Source organism: Cololabis saira, chromosome 8, assembly GCF_033807715.1.
Source record: "Cololabis saira isolate AMF1-May2022 chromosome 8, fColSai1.1, whole genome shotgun sequence".
In the NCBI taxonomy this organism is placed as follows: domain Eukaryota; kingdom Metazoa; phylum Chordata; class Actinopteri; order Beloniformes; family Belonidae; genus Cololabis; species Cololabis saira.
In genome coordinates this window covers 43,872-70,830 of record NC_084594.1, presented here as the reverse complement: position 1 = coordinate 70,830, position 26,959 = coordinate 43,872, and the positions used below count along the sequence as shown (strand labels likewise).

General features: G+C 42.4%; 1 protein-coding gene across 4 annotated transcripts in view; it reads right to left on the bottom strand.

The window, feature by feature from the left end:
- Window positions 1-6,734: 6,734 nt before the first annotated feature.
- LOC133448208 (acidic mammalian chitinase-like) overlaps window positions 6,735-26,959 on the bottom strand; it is a 32,596-nt gene continuing 12,371 nt past the window's right edge. For 2 of the 4 annotated variants that reach the window (XM_061726533.1, XM_061726535.1), the window contains 6 exons: window positions 25,657-25,781; window positions 15,665-15,785; window positions 15,124-15,306; window positions 13,723-13,839; window positions 9,201-9,327; window positions 6,735-7,057 (listed from right to left, as the gene is read on the bottom strand). In XM_061726533.1, the coding sequence (XP_061582517.1) occupies window positions 6,849-7,057; window positions 9,201-9,327; window positions 13,723-13,839; window positions 15,124-15,306; window positions 15,665-15,785; window positions 25,657-25,781 (882 nt within the window). In that variant the 3' untranslated portion in view covers window positions 6,735-6,848. Of the gene's footprint in view, window positions 7,058-9,200; window positions 9,386-13,722; window positions 13,840-15,123; window positions 15,307-15,664; window positions 15,786-25,610; window positions 25,628-25,656; window positions 25,782-26,959 lie in introns of all 4 variants that reach the window. The other 2 variants (XM_061726534.1, XR_009782952.1) reach the window with 2 other exon arrangements.

Below are 26,959 nucleotides of genomic sequence, written 5' to 3'. Positions count from 1 at the left end.
ATTAGTTAGTAGTTATTTTTAGTTAGTAGTTATTAGTTAGTAGTTAGTAGTTATTAGTTATTATTTGTTAGTAGTTATTAGGTAGTAGTTAGTAGTTATTAGTTATTATTAGTTAGTAGTTATTAGGTAGTAGTTAGTAGTTATTATTAGTTAGTAGTTATTAGGTAGTAGTTAGTAGTTATTAGTTATTATTTGTTAGTAGTTATTAGGTAGAGTAACCACACGGTTCTCCACCAATGGTGATTATCCCAAAGTAGAAGACTCTTTTGGTGAGTCTGTCTTTGCAAAACTCTGGAATTCTTTACCCACTAATTTAACATTAGAAACGCGTGGCAATATTTTCAACAGAGGACTCAAACTCTGGCTCTGATCTAAACAACAGTGGCTACATGAACAGACCAGGTCTGGACCTGGACCAGGTCTGGACCTGGACCAGGTCTACATGAACAGGTCAGGTCTGGACTTGGACCAGGTCTGGTCCAAGTCCAGACCTGGTCCAGACCTGGTCCAGGTCCAGACCTGGACCAGGTCTGGACCTGGACCAGGTCTACATGAACAGGTCAGGTCTGGTTCTGCTCTGGAATTATGTCTTTGCTTTATATCTCATGTCATCCTCTAATTTTATTGTATATTTTATTGTCTGTACTTTTTTAAAAGCCTCCTGTGGACAAGTGTTACAAATTAGCATGTATGCTAAAACACTCAAACAGTGCATTTGGTCTGTCCTATGTAATTGTGATGTCCATACCAAATAAAGAAATAATAATAAAAACTGGACACAAAATTCCCTGGAAATGTTGAAGTGCCACGGGACTACTGCCGGATGATTGTGATTTTGATGACATTTCCTATGTCAAACCATTCAAAAGTTATTGCAGAAAATAGGAACTATCACATATCAACCAATTAGAAGAAGCGGCAGGGCTAATTTGCACTAATTATGGTCAAGGACTCAATACAGAGTCCGATGACACCACCCACGACTCTTATGTCAAACCATTCAAAAGTTATAGCATTTACTGGGGGTTATTTGCTGTGTGTGTGAGTGTAATATCCTTCCGATATTTTATTCATGGGTTCCAGTCACGTGACATTTTTTGTTGTCAGCGCCATCTTGAGGACCGACCGAGGACCTTCACGTCGCGCAGCCAATATGACGTCTCACCTAATAACTCACTTAACTCCCCAAGAACAGCAACGGTATCTACAGAAAATTGATACTTTAGGTTTCGATCCGTATCTAATATCTAATCAATTACTGACTCCACTCCAGTCTGCCAAAAACCTGCCAGATTTGTCGTTTGCGGACATATATATCTACCTGGTCCACAATCCTTCTCCATACACCGGCCAAGCTCCAAGCCGTTTCCCAAATCCAACTCAGCCTGGATCATTTCTCCTCTGCTTTTTTCCCACATCTCAGTAATGATCTGATATGCTGACATGTTTGCTGCATTTAACACCACGAACACGCCGCTCACTCACGCTGTTCGCTGTTTGATTGCGTCACCACACGCAGTTATTAAATTTTTTTTTTTTCCCCCATTTACAGGAATTTTCTCTCCCTCCCGTCCGATGTTCTGGGACCTATATAATAATAGGATATTATTTATTTCTGCCACTTTATTGTGGTTTTTGTGGTGAAATGAGGAGGAATCATAGATAACTTCTCATTTCAACTTACTGGATCAGCCGTTCCTCATCATGACTGTTTCCTACAGCGCTTTCAACACGAGTGACAGGAAGAAAATAGAAGAACATTTAAACATCACAATATCCCACGGCCCACTTAAAGCACTGATAAAAGGTCAATCCCGTTTTTTTATACTTATTATTGTCGCATCCCACGGCACAACAGATAAACGGCATGCTGAAAGTCGGTCCTCAAGATGGCGCTGCGAGTACTGTGTGACGTCACATGAAATCCATGAATAAGAACGGGACTGAGACGGGCTCTACGTTCTGGTTTCTTTATTGAACACCATTTCCCGACTGCCGGGAGAACAACAGGTCAAAAGGCAAACAGTCTAACCAGCCTATGCTGCCACCCTGAGGACAGCTGCCGTAATAACACATTTTCACTCTTCTACATTCTTCCCCCCTTAAGTTATTGTTTTTCTCTGTGTCCCAAAATAAAACTGTCATCTTACCCATAACAACTGACACTGAAAATAACAATCAATAGGCACTTAAGGTTCTTACATAAGAATAACCAATAACAATCCCCAAGGTACCTTTTTTTCTTTTCTCTTTTTTTTTTTTTTTTTTAAACATTCTTTCAATGTGACCATGATGTAATTGCTGTAACATGGCCTCCCGCCCTGGTGGCGGCACCACAACACGTGACCCCCACAATACACACCCATCTTGTACACTTAACTCTGTTTTTCTTACAGAATAAGGTTGGAAACCGGGATCTAAGTCGTGCATTGGCCAGCCATGTTGGATAAACTGTGCCACTCTGGACAATACAGGGTCTCTATTTGTCCAGCTGCTCACGTTAACGGTTGACACGCAGTGTTGTGCATGAACGTGTTCAAATGAACGCGTTCATTGAACACGTTCATTTCTGTGAGAACGTTGAACTGAACGCAACGTATTTACAAATAAAGAACTTGAACGTGAACTTGTTCATTCTGCAGATCATGAACGGGAATTTGAACTGTTCAGATTATGTGAGTTGCAGCTTCACTGTTTTGGTCCAATTATTACGGAATAATCCTTCTCATTTCACCAGCGGGCGGCACATTTAAATGGCTCGACGAGCCCGGTGCATCTTTATGAATGTAGGCTGATTTATGGTTCTGCGTTACACCAACGCCACGTACCTTACGCCATAGTCTTCGCCGTCGATTTAACGCAGAACCATAAATCAGCCTTGACTGGTGAAGAGAGACGTTGCAGACGCAGCGTCAGCGAGACGTCAGATGATGATCCGCTTATCATTATCTGCGGGAATTTTATACATCGTCTCCCAAAGAGTCTGACAGTAGGAAACTAACCTTTCTGTGAAGATTATGTCCACCTGCGCTGAGAAAACAAGTCTAAGCGTCTGCCTCGTCAACTTCACATTTGAAACGTCATGTGGAGTTAAAGCATCCGCCCAGTGGGAGAAAATATCTGCGTCTCATTCGTACTTCTCACCTAAAAATATTGAAATGAACTGAATTTGAACTAGTTCAAAATGAAAATGGTGAACTATGAACGTGAACTGTTCATTTTTAAACTATGTGAACTGAACTTTGAACTAGTTCATGAGAAGTATGAACTTGCACAACACTGTTGACACGAGAGTTACAGTCTCCATCATGAGCACTCTTTCCTCCTGCTCAACCATGGCTGCAGGTTGCGGCAGAGGCAGGCGACTCATGGCATCTGCATTACCATGATGTTTCCCCGGTTTGTAAATTATCTCGTATTCATACGCTCTCAGCGTTACAGCCCATCGCTGAATACGAGGAGATGCCATGTTAGGCACAGCCTTCATCTCATTAAAGAGGGATAACAAGGGTTTGTGATCGGTGCAAATGACAAACTTCCTTCCATACAAGTATTTGTGGAAGCGCTGAATGCCAAACATCACTGCCAAGCCCTCTTTGTCCAATTGTGAGTAGTTGGATTCAGCTAATGTCAGCGTCCTTGACATAAAGCTGATTGGTCGCTCTTGTCCACCCGGCATTCGGTGAGAGAACACCGCCCCCACTCCATAGGGCGAAGCATCACAGGACAGGATCAAGTCTTTTTGACTGTCATAATGCACTAAAACTTCAGAAGATTGCATGAGGCGTTTTGAGTCTTCAAACGCTCTCTCTTGTTCTGTCGCCCATTTCCATTTTTTCCATTCTTTTTTCCACAGTTCATGCAAGGGAGCTAACAATGTGGACAAGTTTGGCAGGAATCTATTGTAATAATTGAGCAGCCCCAGGTACGCACGCAGTTCAGTGACATTAGTGGGTGATGGTGCTTTCTGTATTGCACTGACCTTATGTGGTAGAGGGTGAAGTCCTGAGGCATCCACTTTATACCCTAAAAAGCTTCCTGTGCCATGAATGCACATTTGTTGCGCTTTAGGCGAAGGCCAGCTTCCTGCAGACGTGTCAGCACCTGGTTCAGCGTTGCCAGATGTTCTTGGTCACTTTGGCCTGTCAACAAAATGTCATCCAAATATACTGCTACATTTGGAATGCCAGCCACCAGACTCTCCATCAGTCTCTGAAATATGGCTGGACTGGAAGAAACTCCAAACGGCAGACGGTTCACCTGAAACAGACCTTTATGTGTGTTAATGGTGACATAAGGCTTTGATGTTTCATCTAAGATCACCTGTTGATATGCATGGCTTAAGTCCAGTTTACTGAACTTTTCATACCAGACAACTTTTCAAACAAATCCTCCAGCTTTGGTATTGGATATTGTTCTAACTTTGACACCAGGTTGACTGTGAGCTTGTAATCTCCACAGATGCGCACTGAGTTGTCTGGCTTCAATACAGGAACAATCGGCACGGCCCACTCAGAAAATGTCACTGGCTCGATTATCCCTTGATTTGTGAGTCTCTGCAACTCGCTTTCCACTTTCTTTCTCATGGCATAAGGGACTGGGCGGGGTTTATAATATTTTGGAGCAACTCCTTCTTTTACGTATATTTTTGCTGGGGGGCCCCTCCACGTTCCCAGTTCCTCTTTGAAAACGTCCTCGTTCTGGCTTAACACCTCTTGCAGCGTTGTCGGTTTCTGCTCTATGTTGTTAAGCAGAACACAGTTCATCCCCAGCTCTTTAATCCACGATCTGCCCAACAGATTTGGCCCTGGACCCGCTACAACCACCACTGGAAGCTGTTTAGTTTGGTCTTTGAACTGCACCGTTACTTCTGCTGCACCTATTGTGGGCACTTTCTCACCAGTATATGTTTTAAGTGTCAATGAACAATCTTGCAGCTCTGGTGTATCCCCTGCTGCTGCCCCTAACTTAGCATACTCAGTCTTGGATACAATTGTCACACTGCAACCTGTATCTACTTCGAATTTTACCATTTTACCATTTAATTTTAACTGAGTAGTAATCGGGTCTGTTTTTGTTATTTTTGGCTCTGTTAGATTGTGTAGTGTAAACACTTCTTCATCACTAGAGAGATTGACAGGGGCTTCACTTATGTGGTGTGCAGCTTGTCTTTTATCCCTTTTTACAAACTGCTTATGCTTCCCTCCCCCTTAAGCTGCTGCTGGCCAGCAGGGGGCGAGGATCTGCACATCTTCTTCACGTGACCTTTTTTACCACAGCCATGGCACGTTTCATCGATGAACCGACAGTCCCGTGCCATGTGTGCACCACCACACCTGTAACACGTCAGCGGTGTCTTTTTTTCTTGCCACTTCTGTCCCCCTCTCACATTGTGCACGGGCAGGTGCGCTGTAGCTTTACTCCCAGTACTGTCCATCGTTTTCGGTTGCAGCTGCAGGTCCCGCACGTCCCTGCTTGCAGTTTCTATGGCTTGCGCGACCTTCAGTGCCCGCTCAAAAGTCAGATCTGGCTCTGCCAGCAATCTCCGCTGGATGCGGTCATCCACAATGCACCATTTCCCGACTGCCGGGAGAACAACAGGTCAAAAGGCAAAAAGTTTAACCAGCCTATGCTGCCACCCTGAGGACAGCTACCGTAATAACACATTTTCACTCTTCTACAGTGAGAAAGTTAGGTGACTCAGAAAAAAGGTGAATTTTGGCTTTTTTTTACTTCCTCCCATCCACAGTGTGACATTCCGCGCCACACACATACATGGGAAAATCTCCCCATTAGTTTGGAAATTTGGAAATGTTTTTGCACTTCGTGCAAAAACTATTTGTGCAATCGCTCTGAACATTCACAGGACTGTAGTTAAATTCAGGGCCTACAACTTTCTAAATCGGTTCAGAATTTTTCGAGTAACGGTGTGCGAGTGGTGAGGCCCCAAAGTTCTCCCACTGCGTTCCGGATGGGCCAAAAGCGCATGTTTTCGCACGTTGCGCAAAAACGTGCGCACCAATCGCTAATAAAAGTCATACCACTCGATTCCCACTTAAGGCACACGTTTCTACATTTTTACTTTTCGCATTTTCTCAAAGCTGCGGGACTAGTTACGCACGAGGCACTCCTCCTCCATTGTTATGGCATAGCTATGGAGGAGGAGTGCCTCGTGGCGCAGCCGTGGCACTAATAATAATAATCACAGTTTTTGCGATATTTAACTTTCATTTTTTTTCTTAATTTCCATTTGACTTTGGACGCTTGTTGCTAGGCTACGGGTTATTGTAGAGACGTCGTACAAATGTTCCCAGACTCGCCACGCTGTGGACTTCAACATATTCAAATTTCATGAAGCTGTGATTTCAGGACATTTTATGTCAGAATCCATGCCAAACGGCCCCTTCCCCAAAGGTTTATTAACAACCCTAAACCACACCCCCTGCAGCGAGCACAGGAATGAATGAAATGCAATCGTAAACACCTCAAACTGACATAAAACCACCCCGAACACAAACACTACAGCCCCAAACCAAAGCAGCAAGAGGGGACGGATGGGCAGTAGGGCATGCCCATATCAAAATTTCCTGAAATTTTCTAGTTATTGCCTATTGTTGTTTTGTTTTGTATTCACTACTGTTTCATGTTCGAAATAAAAATTTCAATTTCAATTCAATTCAACCCTCTGGCTTTTTCTGTTAAACACAAGAACTCAACACAGTAGAAAGGAGGCATATTGTTTGCTGGGATGAGTAATCTTTTATTTAATTTGATTGTGAAGCAGGTTCCTGCTGTATCTGAGCTCAGGGCCAGTTGCAGGAGTCCCAGTAGATGGTTCCGGGTCCTGTTTAGGGCCAGTTGCAGCACTTGCAGGAGTCCGAGTAGATGAGTCCAGGCTGGCAGCGCTGCAGGTACGTGTTTCCCTTGAAGCACTGGAAGTACGTGGTTTTATCGGCCGCGTTAGCGTACAGCCCGTCGGGGCGGCCGCGGCAGAAGTCGGCGATGGGATCTCTGGTGGTCGTCGGCCGCGGCGTCGTCGTCGGCTTCGGAGCAAAACCTTCACGGGAAGACATTAAAAAAACAACATGGAATTAAAGCTGCAAGCAGCGATGAACGGGCCCTCACGCGTGCAATTTTCACCAATAAAGGTCAAGGACTAAAGACCGAGTCCGATGACACCACCCAAGACTCTTTATGTCAAACCATTCAAAAGTTATGGCAGAAAGTAAGAACTATCAGATATGGACCAATCAGATGAAGGGTGGGTGCGCTTTTTGGCGTCTAGCATCGCCACGGTAACACTTTTGAAAGAGAAAAGTAATGCGCGTAGTCGCAGGATGGAGACGCACATTTTGATGTATAACACACCTGGGTGCACGTTACGGTTCGGGCTGAATTAACTGCCGAAGGAATGGCATAAATTGCTCCAAAATTATGCGATTAATTCAAAATGTTCAAAATGTCCGACTTCCTGTTGGGTTTCGGCCATGGCGCCAAGAGACTTTTCTTTAAATGAGCATGAGGCTCCTTTTAAGAAATGAGACTCTCTAGCACCACCCTTCACCACGACGGCCGTCGGGGGTACTGCAGCCAACAGTGAAGCCGGCACGGGAGAACGGGGAGAACGTGCATGCAGCGTCATGTGACGTCACATCCGCAGGACAGCGCGGGAAATTCGGGCCCGGAATTGCAGCACATTTTGCAGCAACAGCCTGTTCAAGGCAACAGAGAGATACACTAGAGGAATCATTCTTTTGGGTTTGGAACGCTTCATCTGACATTATTACTAGAAAACTTAAAACGTATACAAATTTTTTTCATAAATCCTGCCTCAATCCGGCCTCAAGCTCCTTTAAGTTGCGCCATGATACAGGTGTGTAGCGATTTTCGTGCATGTACGTCAAACCGTATTGTGGGGCTTGAGGCACAAAGTTTTCTAGGGGGCGCTGTTGAGCCGTTAGGCCACGCCCATTAATGCAAACAAGTAAATATCTAGCATGTGTTTACCATCTTTATCTAAATTAGAGGAAATAAGACTTGCAAATATAGGAGGGAAGGGCCATGTATCTAAATATTACAATATACTAGTCGCACATAGTACTGAATCAGCAATGGATAAATAAACGCTTGGAAAATGGATATAAAAGAAGATATTGATGAATTACATAAAAGCACAAAAACAAACAATAAACACAAGGTCTGGATGACTCCAATACAAGTGGTTAATGAAAGTGAACTTAACATTGTTAAACTCCACTGTATGAACGCTAACGTTCCAGATGTTTGAATGAGAAGGGAACATTATTTCACTGCTTGTGGGGATGTGTGAAGATCCAGAACTTCTGGAAGGATGTTATAAATTGTTTGTCAGAGTTGTTTAATGCTAAAGTCCCCCTAAATGCCAAACTGTGTGTGCTTGGAATAAACCCAAAGAACTTCCTACAAACGTCAGAGCAACATCCAGTTCTGGACCCTGGACTTGTTCAGGAGAAATGTTTAATATGTTGTATATTTAATGTTTAATATGTTGGAAGAGTCTGGAAGAGTCTGGACGCTCTGACGGTGACTTTGACTACGTTTCCATGCAGTCAAAATTGGGGTATTGCTAATATTCCGGTTACTGAAACATTGGGAATATTCCGTTTCCATGGTAATTAATCACTAGGGATATCTGGATCAAACCAGTGACGCACAGAGGACGTGATGACGCAATTCCCGTCATTCCTGCTTCTTCTTCCTGGATCCAAATCCAAAACAAATGCTGCTTCAACTTTTCTCTCTCCTACTTGTAAATCTTCTATCCCGGTACTTTCTACCGTCTACAAATGCAGAAATGTTCATATCCTTCATTACATTTATGAAGTGATTAGTCTCCTCCTGGTCTTGGTTTCTCTGTGTTTATTAGAACTTCCTGGACTCAAAAGACCAGGATTCCTTGTGAACAGAGCATGTGCAGAAAACAACTTCCTGTTCCGTTTGATGGGGATATTCAGTTTGGTGTTTACATGACCCAATATTCAGGTTTTAAAAGGAGTAACCCAGGGGTCATATTGGGGTTTTTAAAAACCAGCATATGAGCAAATTCTGGTTATTAAAGGGGTTATTGGTGTTTACATGGCCGTGTAACCGGGTTATTGATCATATTCGGATTTTAAAAGGAAAATTGATGCTGGAAACACAGTTGCTGTGTAAATATTTACCCATGGAGTTGCGGAGGTGGTTGACGAGCGGGTGAGCGCCGTCCGAGCAGAACGATCCACTAAAGTCATCCATTTCCAAAGTCCAGACGTGAGCCCCGCCCAAGTTCCTGTTGTTCAGCATCTGGACCTAAATAACAACAACAACAATGAGCTCCGCCCAAGTTCCTGTTGTTCAGCATCTGGACCTGCAATATAAACAACAACAACAAGCATCTGGACCTAAATAAACAACAAGTTTAATTCCTCTTTGATTTAGAATTAAAATTAAATCCGATTTAAAACGAGTAAAAATAACCGTAAACACATAATTCTGAATGAAAATGTCCATTCCGAATTAAACTTAATTCCGAAGTGGCTGGTTTATTCCGATTTTAAATCCGAATAGATTAATTCCGCAATCATGTTTACACTCATTCAAATATATATATATATTTTTTTAAATAAATAAATAGATTAAATAAAAAAATTAATTAATTACAAAAGAATATTTTTTTAAATGAAATAAAAGAAAAAAAGAAAGAAAAAACAAAACAAAAAACGAAAAAAACAAATAATAATAATTTATAAAATAATAAAAAATACATAAATAAATACTTTAAAAAAAATGTATCCACTCATTCCACTTTAAATTAATCCCGGTCTTTCTGCGCTGCTCATTCCCTCGCCCATCTGTCTCCATGATGCTTATATTCCGCACTGGGCTGGTGTGGGATTAATAATCAGTTTTGTGCTTATGAAACCATTAGAATCAGAATCAAGTCAAGTCAGAGAGCTGACTGTGTTTGTTCACAATGCTTATCACCAGTTACAACAGCCACTCCCTAAACTACTCAGGGGTTTGGGCTGGTCCACAACTGTCTCATGGTCAGTTGGACAATTCTGTTGGAACACCCTCAACAAAAAGGATGTCTGTTGACTCTGCATATCATAGATTAGTTGCTTTTCAACTGAAATGTCCTGTTTATCTATTTGTTTCCTCCCATTGTCCATCCACTGTCTACCATTGGTTGTCTTAACATAGCCGACACCTGTCAGTTTTACCAATAAATACCTATTTGGTGCCGAAACCCGGGATCTCAAGCTCTGACGATTGGAACGGCGTACGATCAAAAGAGGCCACCTGAAAGCTGTATGCAGCCGTTCCGACTTTGGGAACGGGCCCAGATTTGGTCTTGCGCTGTTCCAGGAAGTCCAGGTGACGAGATTACCGAGCCAGGGAAAGCACTAGGAGACTGGTGAGAAACCTCCTCTTACTTAAATACTTTTTTTCTGTGTATACTAACCAGAGGGCTAGCGAAAAAGGTGTTTTGGCGGCGGGTCGGGGACCCGATTTTTTGAAGTCAGGGGACTTTAAAAAATACTAGCGTATGACCAACATCTAACTCGGTCAGGGGACCGTGTTTTTAAAGTCAGGGGACTTTTTAAAGTACAGAATAATGAGAAGAGGTTTCTTAGGAATGATTTGTAATGGTTTTTGTTTAATGTTTGTCTTGTCTACTGTTTGTCTTGTCTGATGTTTATGACAGGAAACTGTTTGTTCAATGTTGGGGGGTTTCCAAAATTGTGAGGCAAAATTTTAATTGTTCACTAAAAGATCAGGCTAAAACCAAACTGTAAAAAAGGAAACTGTGTTCTGAGAGAGACTTAAGAAAGCAAAAATAACTGGTTAAAAATAGCAGACGCGTGGTTAAGCTGAAACTTATGCCTAAATAATCTCTAAAAGATGCTTAGCTGGTATGGGAGACGTCCCTCAAACTTTAGATGAAGAAAGATTGTGACAAAATCTTGTGAAATAATATACGGAACTTAAAAAAAAGTAGTAAATCAACTAATTTAAGACTAGAAGAAAAAAAACAAAAAAGTTGCAAACCTGTAAAAGAATGTTAAAAGAGATATGGTTTTGATGAGGTATTGGAAAGAGACAGAAAAAGGTAAAGAAAGATACGTGAAGTTGGAGAGAAGTGGGGGCTGCTGCAGGCTGCAGCATGATTCAAGTCTGTGTGTCTGTGTGTGTAAAGGCTACAGCACTGTGTGTGTGAAAGCATGCTCCGTTTTACGAGCGGCTGCAGGCTGAAAAGTGAGGAGCTCTCTTGAAAAAAAAAAACATAGACATGGAGAAATATAGTTTTTTCTATCATTATAAGCCATGAATGAAGGCATAGAATCATAAAATTTTCAAATTGGGTTAATTCACCATTCGAATGTTTGCAGATTACCTTTGTAATACTGTATTTGACTCGGATCATATGGAAATGTGATTCTTGCCATTTGCGAGTATGAGCTGTGCATGATTGGGTTGACTGTTACATGTGTTATGGAAACATATCAATCATTTTTATTTTGTTTGTTGTAAAATCACTACTGATGATTGACAGCGTCATCAGGTTGTTCATACAATGAAATTAGCGGCACTGTGTTTTGGATACAGTGGAGTGAGGCTGTTCATGAGCCTACTGTCATTTGCATGTCAGTGATATTTTAGACAGAAAGGGTTGTATGGAGGAGAAACAAACCCGTTGAACAATCTTTTTAGAAAAGAAGAACTCTGAGTGCATACTAGCTTATTCACACTAAAAATGTGTACATTTGTGATCAGTGCTGCTACCATTTAGGTTGGGAGTTCATCTGAAATGCACCAATTGAGTTTGGTTAGTTTAGTTTGAGGAGAAGTAATTTACACATATGCACTGAAACACAAAACCCACATTCAATTCAATTCAATTCAATTTTATTTATATAGCGTCTAATACAACAGAGTTGTCTCTAGACGCTTTACAGAGACCCATACCCAGAACATGACCCCCGAGCAGTTATTACATAAACAATGGCAGGTAAAAACTCCCCTAGTGGGAGAAAAACCTTAAGCCAAACAGTGGCAAGGAAAAACTCCCCTTTAGGAGGGAAGAAACCTTGAGCAGGACCAGGCTCATGTAGATGATCTGAAGTGTGTGTTTAATGTTAGTGGGTTTTTGTCTATGTGTAGTTTACGCATGGGAATTTATCCCACAATTTTCTTAAGACTTCTATAAGTCTTCATAGAAGAGCATGCATTTGCGTTGCAGCATGCAAACAGAAGATTAAGAATCTCCTGAAGACTTTTATAAGTACGTATGATTAATCTGGAGACAATTTTCTGACAATTTTCTGGCATTCCTTTTGAACTTGCTTCAATAGAGCTTAACAGCAAGTTGATAAGGCATTATTTGATAGGATGCTCCTTTCGGTCCGACGTTTTGTAACTATGAATTATTGTTTATATATATATATATATATATATATATATATATATATATATATATATATATATATATATATATATATATATAAGGTCACTGAAGACTACTGTTTTACGTTGCAGGAGAATTGCTGCACGGACAGTTTTGTGTGGTGTTACTTTAATAAAACCATAACCCACTTGGGTTGAAATAAGGACATTTTGAAATGAGAAATTCTGTAGTCCTTGACTAAGGTAAACAGACAGAATTTAACAGGGTTTTTGCCCCATCTAATCTGGTGATGGGAGGGGGGATCTGGGGGATCTGAGGAACATAGAAAACTGACCCTAGAGGATCATTAAGTCAGACCTGCCGACTTGCCAGGGTGCAAAAGGTCAAGAAGTGGGAGGGCCACTTATCTTCGGAGCCTGACTCTGGCAGCCTGACCCTTCCAGGGAAAGGTCAACAAGGAGGGGTCTGATGACTGATGACAACGAAACCCCCTCTATCCCCTGTTGACATTCAAAACAATGCTCTTGCAAAGAGAAAAAAGCATTTGGCTAAATGAAGGTGCTACTGCAACTAGCTACTGTGACTTCAGAAGGCCTTTGTGTGGTGCGAAGCAAACTGGTGCTTCCAAGGAATTTGTTCCCCCTGGTGGCTAAGTTGAGCCATAGGGAGTTTCCATGGCTCAAACAGGAGGGAGTAGGGGTACATATGATACATCATGAGGATTAAATACTAAATACCCTTTAAAAAATTCTTTAGTAGGAGCTTTCCGACATGTTGCAGATACATCATGTAAGAAGTTAAGGCTCAGGAAAACCATGGCCTGAATGCCGGCCATTAGTCGAACTGTACATCAGAATGTTCAAAGTTCTTGTGGGCTGCTGGTTTCTGCTCTCTCTCTCCTAAGCAGGAACTGCTGAAATGGGTGACCAGATCCTGAGTCGAGTGGTGAAAGATCATCACTCCGTCAAGACGGGCCCTTTTGCTGTCCAGATCAGGACACCGGCAGCACTAAAAGGCTGCTGAACGATCTACTGCGTTCACCAGTTGCAGTGAAAGCTAGCGGGGAAATACATCACGAGAGAAGCTGCGTTTGTTGTAGCGTTTGTTACCTTAGAAGAGAAGCTGCGTTTGTCGTAGCGTTTGTTACCTTAGAAGAGAAGCTGCATTTGTCGTAGCGTTTGTACCTTAGAAGAGAAGCTGCATTTGTCGTAGCGTTTGTACCTTAGAAGAGAAGCTGCATTTGTCGTAGCGTTTGTACCTTAGAAGAGAAGCTGCGTTGGTCGTAGCGTTTGTACCTTAGAAGAGAAGCTGTGTTTGTCGTCGTAGCCGACCCAGGCGCTACCGTAGGTGGCGTAGGGAACTTCCTGCTCAGAGATCCAGGAAACCTCTGCAGTGTTGATGAAATCACAGATCTGGAGACACAAAAACACATCCAGGTAACACACAGAACAGGGTGTATTTCTACTCCTAAAATGGGCAACAATGAACAGTAAATTCATGTTCCACTACTTTTGCTGTGTAGCTGTGATGGTTTTGTCATTTTTTTTTTACACATCGCCAACACGTCATAGAGGCATAAAAACTTTAACTAATCTTAGATGCCAGTATTTGTATTTCAGTATCTGTATTTGCTGTTGTTTTTTGATTATTGTTTTTTTTGTGAACTACTTTTGTGACTCCTCATCTTCGTTGGACCCCTGCTCTTCTTCATCACCCCCTCCTCTTCTTCTTCATCACCCCCTCCTCCTCTTCTTCATTGAGATCACCCTCTTCCTCCTCATCATCACCCCCTTTTTCCTCCATCATCGCCCTCAGAGAAAAACTACCTTCATTCTTCAGTGAAAGCTGAATTGGCGAGCCAGCCAGGAGAAAAGTTGATTTATTTTCTTGTTTATTTGATCGAATTGAATTGATATAATTGTTATTATTTTTTATTGTTTTTTCATCTTGTACTTGTTTATGTATTTATTTTGGGTTTAGGGAAATTAATTAACCACCTGTAAAGAAAATAAATTAAATAGGAACATAAATAGGGATACATAGGGAAAAAATAGATGACAGAATCCCTCGGTGTGAGTGTTTTTACCTCGTATTAGCCCAGAATCCCTCGGTGTGAGTGTTTTTACCTCGTATTAACCCAGAATCCCTCGGTGCGAGTGTTTTTACCTCGTATTAACCCAGAATCCCTCGGTGTGGGTGTTTTTACCTCGTAGTAGGCCCAGAATCCCTCGGTGTGAGTGTTTTTACCCCGTAATAAGCCCAGAATCGCTCGGTGTGAGTGTTTTTACCTCGTAATAAGCCCAGAATCCCTCGGTGTGAGTGTTTTTACCTCGTAGTAGGCCCAGAATCCCTCGGTGTGAGTGTTTTTACCTCGTATTAGCCCAGAATCCCTCGGTGTGAGTGTTTTTACCTTGTAATAAACCCAGAATCCCTCGGTGTGAGTGTTTTTACCCCGTAATAAGCCCAGAATCCCTCGGTGTGAGTGTTTTTACCTCGTAGTAGGCCCAGAATCCCTCGGTGTGAGTGTTTTTACCCCGTAATAAGCCCAGAATCCCTCGGTGTGAGTGTTTTTACCTTGTAATAAGCCCAGAATCCCTGGGTGTGAGTGTTTTTACCTCGTATTAACCCAGAATCCCTCGGTGTGAGTGTTTTTACCCCGTAATAAGCCCAGAATCCCTCGGTGCGAGTGTTTTTACCTCGTAGTAGGCCCAGAATCCCTCGGTGCGAGTGTAGGGCCCGGCTTCGGCGGGGCCGTTGCTCGGGGCTCCGAGACCGTTGGCTCCGGTCGTCAGGCGGTAGGTTCGTCCGTACGTGGGGAAACCGAGCAGCAGCTTCTCAGCCGGAGCTCCCAGATGCAACCAGCGGCTTAAAGAACCGTTCTAAAGAAAAGAATAAAAGAGATATACACGACAATTTAACATTTATGATATCAGAATTTCTGATACACAGTGAAGAACCTGTACTGACTATAGAGGGAAAGCTCATGACGTCACAGATGCGACTTCACAGTGGGTTACTGAGCGGCAGAAAGACTGTAACTGTACGGGTCACTGTCAAGTCCAACTGACGCTAATTTAAGCCCAGAATCGGCTGCTATCCCGTCTTTTCCGTAGTTTCCCTACTAGTTGCAGCCGTGTTTGCCACTCAGTGTAAGGGGCCGTTGTCCAGTGGGAAGGTGACGTCACTGCAGACCCTCTATTGGACAGAAAGGTGAAGCTTTGCAGCGTTGTGTCTTACGATGCTGTGATCCAAGTGGACGTAGTCCACGGAGCTCCGGTAGAGGGGGCTGTTGTGTCCCGTCACCTTCTCCCAGTGGCCGTGGTAGTCGTACGTCATCACGTTGATGAAGTCCAGGTAACTGGAGACACAGAAGACACCACAGCAAACTCCTTAAAACCCTGAACAGTAAGAGACACATTAGTAGACAAAGGTCAGGAGGTTAAAAGGAAAATGAGCAACATGAGCCTCTGCGTCTTTTCTTTTTTCTTTTTTTTTCACCTTGTCTGCACACATATTAATGATTGATACCATGCCGGTAAAAACCAAAGGCATATACAGTTGAGGACGATATTATTTTATTTTTTATTTATTTATCCTTTATTTATACAGATAAAACACTTGAGTCCGAAGACTCATTTTCAAGTGTGACCTGTTCACATCCACACAGTTGCATAAAACATAAAAATGAGACATGACAAGATATGACAGGACATAACACTTGAAACTGATGCAGAGTGGAAATGACAATACACTATAACCGTTAAATAGCTGGAAAATAGAGATATCAGGTTAGTACACTAGCCCCAGACAAAAATAAAACTTGTAGAACACAGACTAGCTTATGTGCTTTAAATGCTTAGCTGCGGCAGAGGTCATCTAGTGCAAGTACAAGATAAAGATGTACTCTCCATGTCTCTAAGCAAAAGCTTAAAACTAGCAATTAGCCCCCCTATGGAATTTTAAGTTTTTTCAAGTTTCTGGCAAGATCCTTTTTAGCAGAGCAAGGCGGTTCTAACAGAGCATTCCTGAACATACAATTTGTCATTATATGGGCCAAAACATTTATATTTGTGCACCAAAACATTATTATGTAAGAAAAAGCTAAAATGACCAGGGACATTATTATTAGCCCCCTTTAAGAAATTACCATTTATTAAGTCATCACACAAGCCACTTTTATGCAGTGATGTGCTTAACCTTCACAGGTGATGTGCATAAAGGTAATCAGGTCAAACAGGTGATTGCACTCAATTCAGTTAAGTTAATTAACTCAAGCCAAAACATGGTATAAAAGCCTCATTATGGAGCTGGCAGTTGAGGAAGCAACATGCCAAAGACAAAGGAGATCAGTGTGGACCTCAGAATAAGAATTATAGATGCCCACAAAGCAGGGGAGGGATATACGAAGATATCCAACCGTTTCCAGGTGTCAAGGACTGGAGTGAGAGGCATCATTCAACTCTCCAAAGACAGCAACACAGTGCAGAACAAGCCTGGCAGAGGTAGAAAGAGAAAGATTTCAGAGAGACTGGAGAGGAAACTGGTGAGAGACGTGTCTAGAGACCCCAGATTAACTTCCAAGGCGCTGGCAAATGACTTGGCCACATCAGGAATCATTGTCTCGAAGAAGACCATAACTAGAGCTCAAGAAAAACCCACTTTTGAGGAAGAGGCACCTTCAAGCCAGACTTCAGTATGCTCGAGACAACCTGGAGAAAGATTATTCATACTGGAAGCGTCTTATGGTCTGACGAGACTAAACTAGAGCTCTTTGGCCACAGGGACACTGCTTACGTTTGGAGAAAAAAAGGACAGGCATTCAACCCAAAGAACAGCATCCCCACAGTGAAGCATGGTGGTGGGAGTATTATGCTGTGGGGATGCTTCAGTGCATCTGGAACAGGAAATCTTGAATAAAGAAAAATATTTGGCTATTTTGAAAGAGTAAATAAGTAAGTAAAGTTTATTTATAGAGCACCTTTCACAGACATTGACAGTCACAAAGTGCTTTAACAAGAACAAAATAAAACAAGTCAATTATGATCAATAAAACAATTCAGGAACCAATATTTCTAATAAAATAAGACAACAAATAGAATAGACAATATGGAGTTAACAATCAACACACAACAATTAATCATTCCAGCTGTGGAAAAGCCTTTCTAAAAAGATGAGTTTTTAGCAGTCGTTTAAAAATGTCCACAGAATCAACTGTTCTTAAGTGGAAGGGGAGCTCGTTCCATACCCTGGGGGCAAAACATGCAAATGCTCTATCACCTTTGGTTATTAACTTTGTCCGAGGGACAACCAACAGAGCCTGGGAAGAGGATCTCAGTGACCTTATGGGAACATATGGCGTTAGCAGGTCAGACAGATAATTTGGTGCCTGGCCATGGAGGGCTCGATGAGTAATAACTAATATTTTAAAACGTATTCTGTATTGAACTGGGAGCCAGTGTAGAGAGGCGAGGACGGGAGAGAACATAAGGCAGTCAGCTGTGGAACTGGGTCTGAGACGTCACTTCATCTTCCAACATGACAAGGATCCTAAACACACCTCCCTCTTGGTGAAGAACTATCTCCAGACGACCAAAGTGAATGTCATTGAATGGCCTGCACAAAGCCCTGACTTAAATCCAATAGAAAAATCTGTGGGGTGACCTAAAGAAACATGTCCATGCCAGGCACCCATCAAATCTAGAGGAACTGGAGAGATTTGCCAAAGAAGAATGGGCCAGGGGGGGCGCTAGCGAGCAGCGACATGTGAAGTCGTGTTTTTACAGAGCTCCCGATCGGGGCGAACCTTTTTTGTAAATAATTTTTTTAGAAAACAATTTTGGACGGACTGAGTTCATTTCTGGCAACTGAACAACGTCAAGGCATCGTACTGACAGCTTTATCTGTTTTATAACATACGACTAAACCGCAAAATGCCTAAAGGAAAACGCAGCAAGAAGGAGGCCTCTGCTAAAACCTCGGACTCGGTTGAAAATGCGTCCGCAAATGAGGAATCCTCAGATGAGGAGACAACAGATCTATCTGCCGTCATGGCTGCCATTGCGAACAGTGAAAATAGGATTCTGTCACGGATAGACTCAAGTGCGGCTGATTTGAACACTAAGATAGAGGCGCTCCGGGAGGACGTGGTGAAGCAGGAGATCCGCCTGAGCGAGTTGGAATCCGGCCTGAATATGTACTCCGATAGAACGACCACCACTGAGAACGAGGTTGCCGTGCTGAAAACAGAGGTCGCCTCACTCCGCCAGAAAGTGGAAGAAATTGACGGGGGGCAGCGCCGATATTGTGCGCGTCTGGTTGGGATAAAAGAAGGTGTTGAATTGTGCGAGGGACGGCGACCCACTGTGAATGTCGCCAAGCTACTGCAAGAACTATTGGGCCCCAGCTTTACCCCGACCCTGGATGTGGCGTACCGCGCTGCCCGACGCGCCGCCGACGCGCCGCCGACGGGGACCCTCCCAGAGTTATCGTGATCAGATTCCATTACCTACCGGAATGGGATGAGGTAACAAAGGAACATAAAGGGAATCCACAACCCAGTGAAGTGAAGCAGGGTGTTTGCACATATAAAAACACTAAGAAGTGATATCGTATTTTTACAGGAGACTCACTTATGATCTAGTGAATGTACGAAACTAAAGAAAGCTTGGATAGGGCAATTATTCTGTTCAAAAAATGAGGATAGAGTGCGTGGTACAGCTATTTTGATCAGAAAGGGCATCCCATTCATCCCATCGCAGATTGTTTGTGATCCCAGGGGTAGATATGTTATTGTAACTGGCAAACTGTACGGTACCCAGGTAACATTGGCTAATGTATATGGACCCAATTGGGACGACCCCCTTTTTTTTACTAATTTTATCGCACTATTACCAGATCCCGGCAGCAACCAATTGATACTGGGGGGCGACTTTGACTGTGTTTTGCACCCAAAACTTGATAGATCGAATCCCAGGCCTAATAATAGAATTTCAAAATCGGGTGCAGTCATCCAGGCATTTATAGATACGTATGCACTTTCTGACCCCTGGAGGAGATACAATCCAACTACTAGACAATATTCTTTCTTCTCCCCAGTCCACCACTCTTTTTCTAGGATTGACTTTTTCCTTGTAATTAGTGGAACTCTCCCTATGATCAAGGATAGCCAGTACAATAGCATTGTTATTTCCGACCATGGCCCAGTACAGCTGGATATATGCTTCCCAGAGTGTACCAGACCACGCCGTACATGGCGGTTTGATCCTCTGTTGTTATCCAGGGACTCTTTTAAGGAGTTAATTTCCCAACAAATTGATAGTTTTCTGGAATTCAATCTCACTCCAGATATGCCTCTAACCACTGTGTGGGAGGCCCTTAAGGCCTATCTCAGAGGCCAGATAATCTCCTACACAGGTTATGAGAGAAAGAAACGCAAACAGCGCTTGAGTGATTTGTCTCGCAGTATAGCAGAGGTTGATCGTAAATATGCCAACTCTCCAACGCCCGAGCTCTACAACAACTATTTTTTAAATCAAAACAAAAATTCTATGAACACGGGGACAAGGCTGGTAAACTTTTAGCCCACCAAATTAGACAGTCCGCTGCTGTAAACACGATTCCTGAGATCCAAACAGAACTGGGAGAGAAAACCACCAACCCTAATGCAATAAATGACGAATTTAAACAATTCTATATGACTCTCTACAGATCGGAGCCACCGAACGACCCGTATGATATCATTACATTTTTAGAGGGGCTGACTATACCGACGATCACCCCAGAGGACAGTTTGCAAATGGATAGGAAAATTACAGCGGCTGAAGTGATGCAGGCAATTAGATCAATGCAGAGTGGTAAGGCGGTGGGGCCTGATGGGTTTCTGATTGAGATATACAAAGAATTTGCTAATAAGCTAGCACCATTACTTAGCCAGTTGTACCAGGACATCTTTGAGCAACGGAAATTGCCGCAAACAATGACCCAAGCTATAATCTCAGTACTACTCAAAAAGGACAAGGACCCTTTACTATGCGGCTCGTACCACCCAATAAGCCTTCTGAACTGCGATGATAAAATTCTCACAAAAATACTAGCCACCCGCATAGACGGTGTGATTCCAACAGTCATTGACCCGGATCAAACGGGCTTCATCCCGGGCAGACAATCATTTTACAATATGCGTAGATTGTTCAACATCCTGTACACCTGTAGGACCATTTCTGTGGAAAACTGTGCTGGTACAGACTGTCTGGATGGTAAATTATTAAGAACAGCTGCCCTTTACATATCAACAACTGTATGTCACCTATTCAATGCCTGTCTGATGAGCGGGATTTGTCCAAAGCTATGGAAAGAAGGTAAAATACTGCCATAATAAAAGACCAAAAACTCCCTCTGGATGGTCAGAACAGCAGACCAATTACAATCTTATCAATACTCAGTAAACTGCTTGAAAAGATTGTATTCAAACAGATTCAAGATTATTTTACAACAAATAGTTTGATGGATAATTCCCAACATGGCTATAGAGTTGGACATTCAACATGTACAGCACTAGTCAGAATGACTGATGATTGGCTAATGGGAATTGACAAGAGCTTGCTATCAGGTGCAATTTTGTTGGATTTTACTTCTGCTTTTGATCTTATAGATCATGAATTGTTGATTGAAAAACTGAGATGTTATGGTTTTGGTTCTATGGCTGTCTCATGGTTTGAGAGCTATTTAGGCAATAGAGCTCAATGTGTATATTTAAATGGTACACTATCTAACAGCAAAAGATTAAGCTGTGGGGTGCCGCAAGGCAGTTGTTTGGGACCACTTTTATTTTCTTTTTTTTATTTTCTATTTTTACAAATGATCTTCCTCTTGTAACAAAAAAATCCAGTTTGGTATTATATGCTGATGACACTACGTTATATTTCTCATCACCTACAGTAGGAGAACTTAACTCTGTCCTCTCAAAGGACTTGAATGCAGTGTCTGATTGGGTTACAAGTAACAGACTGGTTTTGAATATTTTAAAAACTAAAAGTATTGTCTTTGGCCCACGACACAGTCTAGCTAAAAAACCTACACTTGACTTACAGTTTTTAGGACAATCAATCAAACAAGATGATAAAGTAAGGCTTTTGGGCAACACCATTAGTAACACACTTTCGTGGTCTGAACACATTAATCAGATTCTCACCAAGATGGGTAGAAGCATTGCTGCTGTTAGGAAATGTGCTAACTATCTAACTCCTGAAATTCGCAGACAGGTAGTACAAACATTGGTGTTATGTCATCTTGATTATTGTTCAGTTATCTGGGCATCTGCACCGAAGTCTGAGCTTACAAAGTTACAAACAGCTCAAAATAGGGCAGCTAGACTTACTCTTAACTGTTCTTATAGATCTAGTGTTGACCGAATGCATTCGTGTCTCAGTTGGCTGAAGGTGAATCATTTCTACCAGTTTATTATTATTCATTCGACACATTATTCTTAGCAGGCATCCCACTGCCTTCTCAAATCAGATTAGTTATAGTGCAGATGTCCATCATTACAGTACCAGAGCTTCAACTCAGCATCAACTTACATTACCAATAATTATCTGTTGCAAAAAGGATTATCTTATCTTATCTTATCTTATCTTATCTTATCTTATCTTATCTTATCAAGACAAGAACTAATTCAATGAAAAACACTGTTGTATATAGAGCAATTTCATCATGGAACACTCTTCCTTTAAATATAAGGAGCATTCCAAACAAGAAATCATTCAAAAAACATGTTAAGTCATTTTTTAGATTGGAGAGTTAATAGTGTTATGTTATCATTTTGGGAACTGTGATTTATTCTTTTCTTTTTCTTCTTTTCTTCTCTTTTTAATTGCAATTGGATCTGTGTATGTTTTGTAACTGGAATTGTATGTTATTGTGTATTGTTGTTTATATTGTACTTTTTAAATAGGACCCCAGGAAGACTAGCCTGGCGTTTGTGCGTCGGCTAATGGGGATCCTTAATAAACATAAACATTGAGCCGCTCGGTGGCGCAGTGGGTTCGGCAGCGGCTCATATACTGAGGCTACAGTCCTCCTCCTGCATCGGTCGCGGGTTCGAATCCAGCCTGCGCACCTTTGCTCCGTGTCTTCCCCCTTCTCTCTCTCTACCCCTTTCCAGTCTGCATCTCCAATAAAGGGCCACTAGAGCCCAAAAAAAAATCTTAAAAAAAAAAAAAAAAACATAAACCTCACGTACGGCATCTGAGGAGAGCGCAAAGGTGGTGATCTCCTTAGATGCCGAAAAAGCTTTTGACCGTGTTGAGTGGCAGTACCTGTTTGCGGTTTTAGGTAAATTTGGCTTTGGATCATTATTCCTGACACGGATTTAAATAATATATGATGCACCCACTGCGGCTGTACGAACCAATAACAATATCTCTGACTATTTTCCCCTTCACAGATCTTGCAGGCAGGGCTGCGGCCTCTCCCCATATTTGTTCGATCTGGCGGTCGAGCCCCTTGCTAAAGCTCTTAGAGCGGAAGAGGGTGTCACTGGTATCTCCCGTGGTGGTAAAATCCACAAGGTGGCACTATATGCAGACGACCTGCTCTTATATATATCCAATCCGATAGTATCAATACCAAAGTTATTGTTGATCCTAGAAAACTTTAGACATCTCTCAGGCTATAAATTGAACTACTCAAAGAGCCTTCTTTTTCCAATTGACGACTCAGACAAAGACTATTCTGAATTTCCGTTCAAGATAGAACGCAGCGTATTTACCTATCTAGGAATTGCAGTTACCCACAAGATGGAGAATTTGGAGAAACACAACTTTAAGTCATTACTTGACCGAACGAAACAGGATTTTGCGAAATGGTCAATATTACCGATTTCACTGGCAGGTCGCATTAATATAGTTAAAATGACAGTTCTCCCTAGATTTCTTTATGTTTTTCAGATGATCCCTATATTTATCTCTCTGAAAACATTTAAACAATTAGACAGACTTGGAAAACACTTAGAAAACAAGCACTATTTTGTAAGGGGGCTAATAAAATTGTCCTCAACTGTATATGTGCATTATTACTATATTTAATATATATACATATATACGCATACATACGCATACACATACATGAATATACACATACAAACCCAGTGATTTTTTTTTTTTTTTTGGGGGGGGGGTGGACGACATCCACTGCCAATCCAGGAAGCAGGAACACACGGAGACACACGTTTGTGACCAAGAAAATTGGTCGGTATTAAGAGAGAGATCCGCCTCCCACTTGGAGATCGAGAGAGAGGCTGAATTGTCCAGTTAAGACACTAACCTGTAGAGTTTTGATAACAACTTTAAAGTGCTTAGATTCAATAAATCTATTATCCTAGCGGGAAGTTATAAGTCTAATTGGCTATTTTTATATGTTTTATTTATTATGGCCTTAATAACTGTAGTACAGTTGGTACTCTAAAAATGTATTACTGCTAACTCCATATTGAACAATAAGTGTATTGAAAGGTACAAACTGTCCTCCTACAATTACGTGCTGTAAATACCGTATTCCTTGGTCTCTCCATTGAGCAAAGTTTACCATCTTTTTATCGTTTTTCAGGATGTCTGGGTTGTTCCATATGGGTGTACGGTCACATGGAAAAAGTTAAATTTTAGCTACTTTAAGAAATTCCCACCAGGCTGTCAAGGTTGTGCTAATATTAATACTTTTGAAACATTAATGATGTTTAATGCTTTGACTAATAAATGATACCTGGTCTTTTCTGGTCAGTAAGTGGTCTGTGTCTTTTCAAAGTACCAGCATGTCCTTGTTGCAGTAGTTTTTTTCAAAACCAGTTTTTCAAAACTTATTTTGCTTAGAGGAAATCTGCAAAACTGTGTCCGTTCTTGTGTTCAGATCAACAGTTATTGACGAGGGTCAAACACCCACCGGTTCACCAGTAGATCTGGGATTCAACACTTTCAAGGATGAATGCATCCACAAATAACACAATTCATTACAGTGAGACGCAACGGAATCAAGAAGAGACAAGTTAAGGCAATAAACAGAACTTACGCTGACGTCGTAGGCCGTGTCTAATCAGAACTGAGATCTCTGACCTCGTAGGCCGTGTCTAATCAGAACTGAGATCTCTCTGACCTCGTAGGCCGTGTCTAATCAGAACTGAGATCTGACCTCATAGGCCGTGTCTAATCAGAACTTACGCTGAGATCTTTCCGACCTCGTAGGCCTTGTCTAATCAGAACTGAGATCTGACCTCGTAGGCCGTGTCTAATCAGAACTGAGATCTGACCTCGTAGGCCGTGTCTAATCAGAACTTACGCTGAGATCTTGTCGACCTCGTAGGCCGTGTCTAATCAGAACTGAGATCTGACCTCGTAGGCCGTGTCTAATCAGAACTGAGATCTCTGACGTCGTAGGCCGTGTCTAATCAGAACTGAGATCTCTGACCTCGTAGGCCGTGTCTAATCAGAACTGAGATCTGACCTCGTAGGCCGTGTCTAATCAGAACTGAGATCTGACCTCGTAGGCCGTGTCTAATCAGAACTGAGATCTGACCTCGTAGGCCGTGTCTAATCAGAACTTACGCTGAGATCTTGTCGACCTCGTAGGCCGTGTCTAATCAGAACTGAGATCTGACCTCGTAGGCCGTGTCTAATCAGAACTGAGATCTCTGACGTCGTAGGCCGTGTCTAATCAGAACTGAGATCTCTGACCTCGTAGGCCGTGTCTAATCAGAACTGAGATCTGACCTCGTAGGCCGTGTCTAATCAGAACTGAGATCTCTGACCTCGTAGGCCGTGTCTAATCAGAACTGAGATCTGACCTCGTAGGCCGTGTCTAATCAGAACTGAGATCTTGTCCACCTCGTAGGCCGTGTCTAATCAGAACTGAGATCTGACCTCGTAGGCCGTGTCTAATCAGAACTGAGATCTCTGACCTCGTAGGCCGTGTCTAATCAGAACTTACGCTGAGATCTTGTCGACCTCGTAGGCCGTGTCTAATCAGAACTGAGATCTTGTCCACCTCGTAGGCCGTGTCTAATCAGAACTTACGCTGAGATCTTGTCGACCTCGTAGGCCGTGTCTAATCACAACTGAGATCTGACCTCGTAGGCCGTGTCTAATCAGAACTGAGATCTTGTCCACCTCGTAGGCCGTGTCTAATCAGAACTTACGCTGAGATCTTGTCCACCTCCTAGGCCGTGTCTAATCAGAACTTACGCTGAGATCTTGTCGACCTCGTAGGCCGTGTTCACGGTTGCCGGTACTCCGGCGCCGTTGACCGACAGCATTAGCCGCGTCTTCCTTTCCTCTCTCGCCTCTTTCTCAAACGCCGACGCCAGTTCCTGTAAACACGAGAATCAAACCTCAGGACGCTGCTTCCTGTAAATATTTCATTTGAACTTTTATTCCACAAATGTTCCTCCTTGAACCCCCAGGAGTTAGCACAGTTAGCATCCCCAGACCTACGTTATCACCGTATTCCTGACTGGGTTATTATTAATAAGCTTTATTAAGGACACAAGGTCCATAGCACAACAGACAACAGACAAAGGGTACAAAAAATAAGGATAAAATCCACAGTAATCACATATCACATGACATTTACATAAAGGCTGATACGCCAATGATTCCAGATTCTGGAGAAGAACCTGAGTGAGCTCTGTGCAGGGTTAGTCAGTTTGAAAATGATATTGTTCCCAGAGTCCGACAACCTGCACATACATCTGTGCATAAGGTTACGCAGTACAGCAGTGCAGTACGGCACACCGACACTGACAAACAGCTGACTTGCACTGCTCCAGCGTGGCACCTTGAGCAACAGCCTCATCCCATCATTGTAGGCTACATGAAGTTTCTGCATGCTGCTCTTTTTATAGCGACGCCACAAGTGAGCAGTATACATGGGGGTACAATAGGCTCTAAAAAGTGCAGCCTTCACAGGTACAGAGCACACACCAAATTTGCGTATAAGTGTGTTCGCTTGCGCATACAATGCACGACACTGTCTATAAATGTCCCTATCATCGGACAGGTCGTCCTTAATGTAGTGTCCCAAGTATTTAACCTCATTGCACACTTTGAGGACAGTGCCAGACAAAAATAAGTCAGGAAATGACAGTTTGCTGTCCTCTTTGGTCCTGACGATCATTATGTTGCTTTTCTTTGCATTATAGAGAATGTCAAAGTGAAGGCCATATTGTGAGCAGACCCTCAGTAGTAGCAGTAGCAGTAGTTGAAGAACAGCACTATATGGTGAAAAAATAACTAAATCATCAGCGTACATCAGGTGGTTGATGATGGTGTTACCAACCACGCAGCCTGTACCACAACCACTGAGCAGCTTTGACACTTCATCCATATAAATATTAAATAAAAATGGAGATAAAATGCTACCTTGTCTAACTCCATTGCATACTCCAAACGGAGCAGACATAAAGTTACCCCACTTTACATGCATTGCCTGATGAGCATACCAAAAAACCAGAATCCTTATAAGATACTTGGGAACACCTCTGCTGTG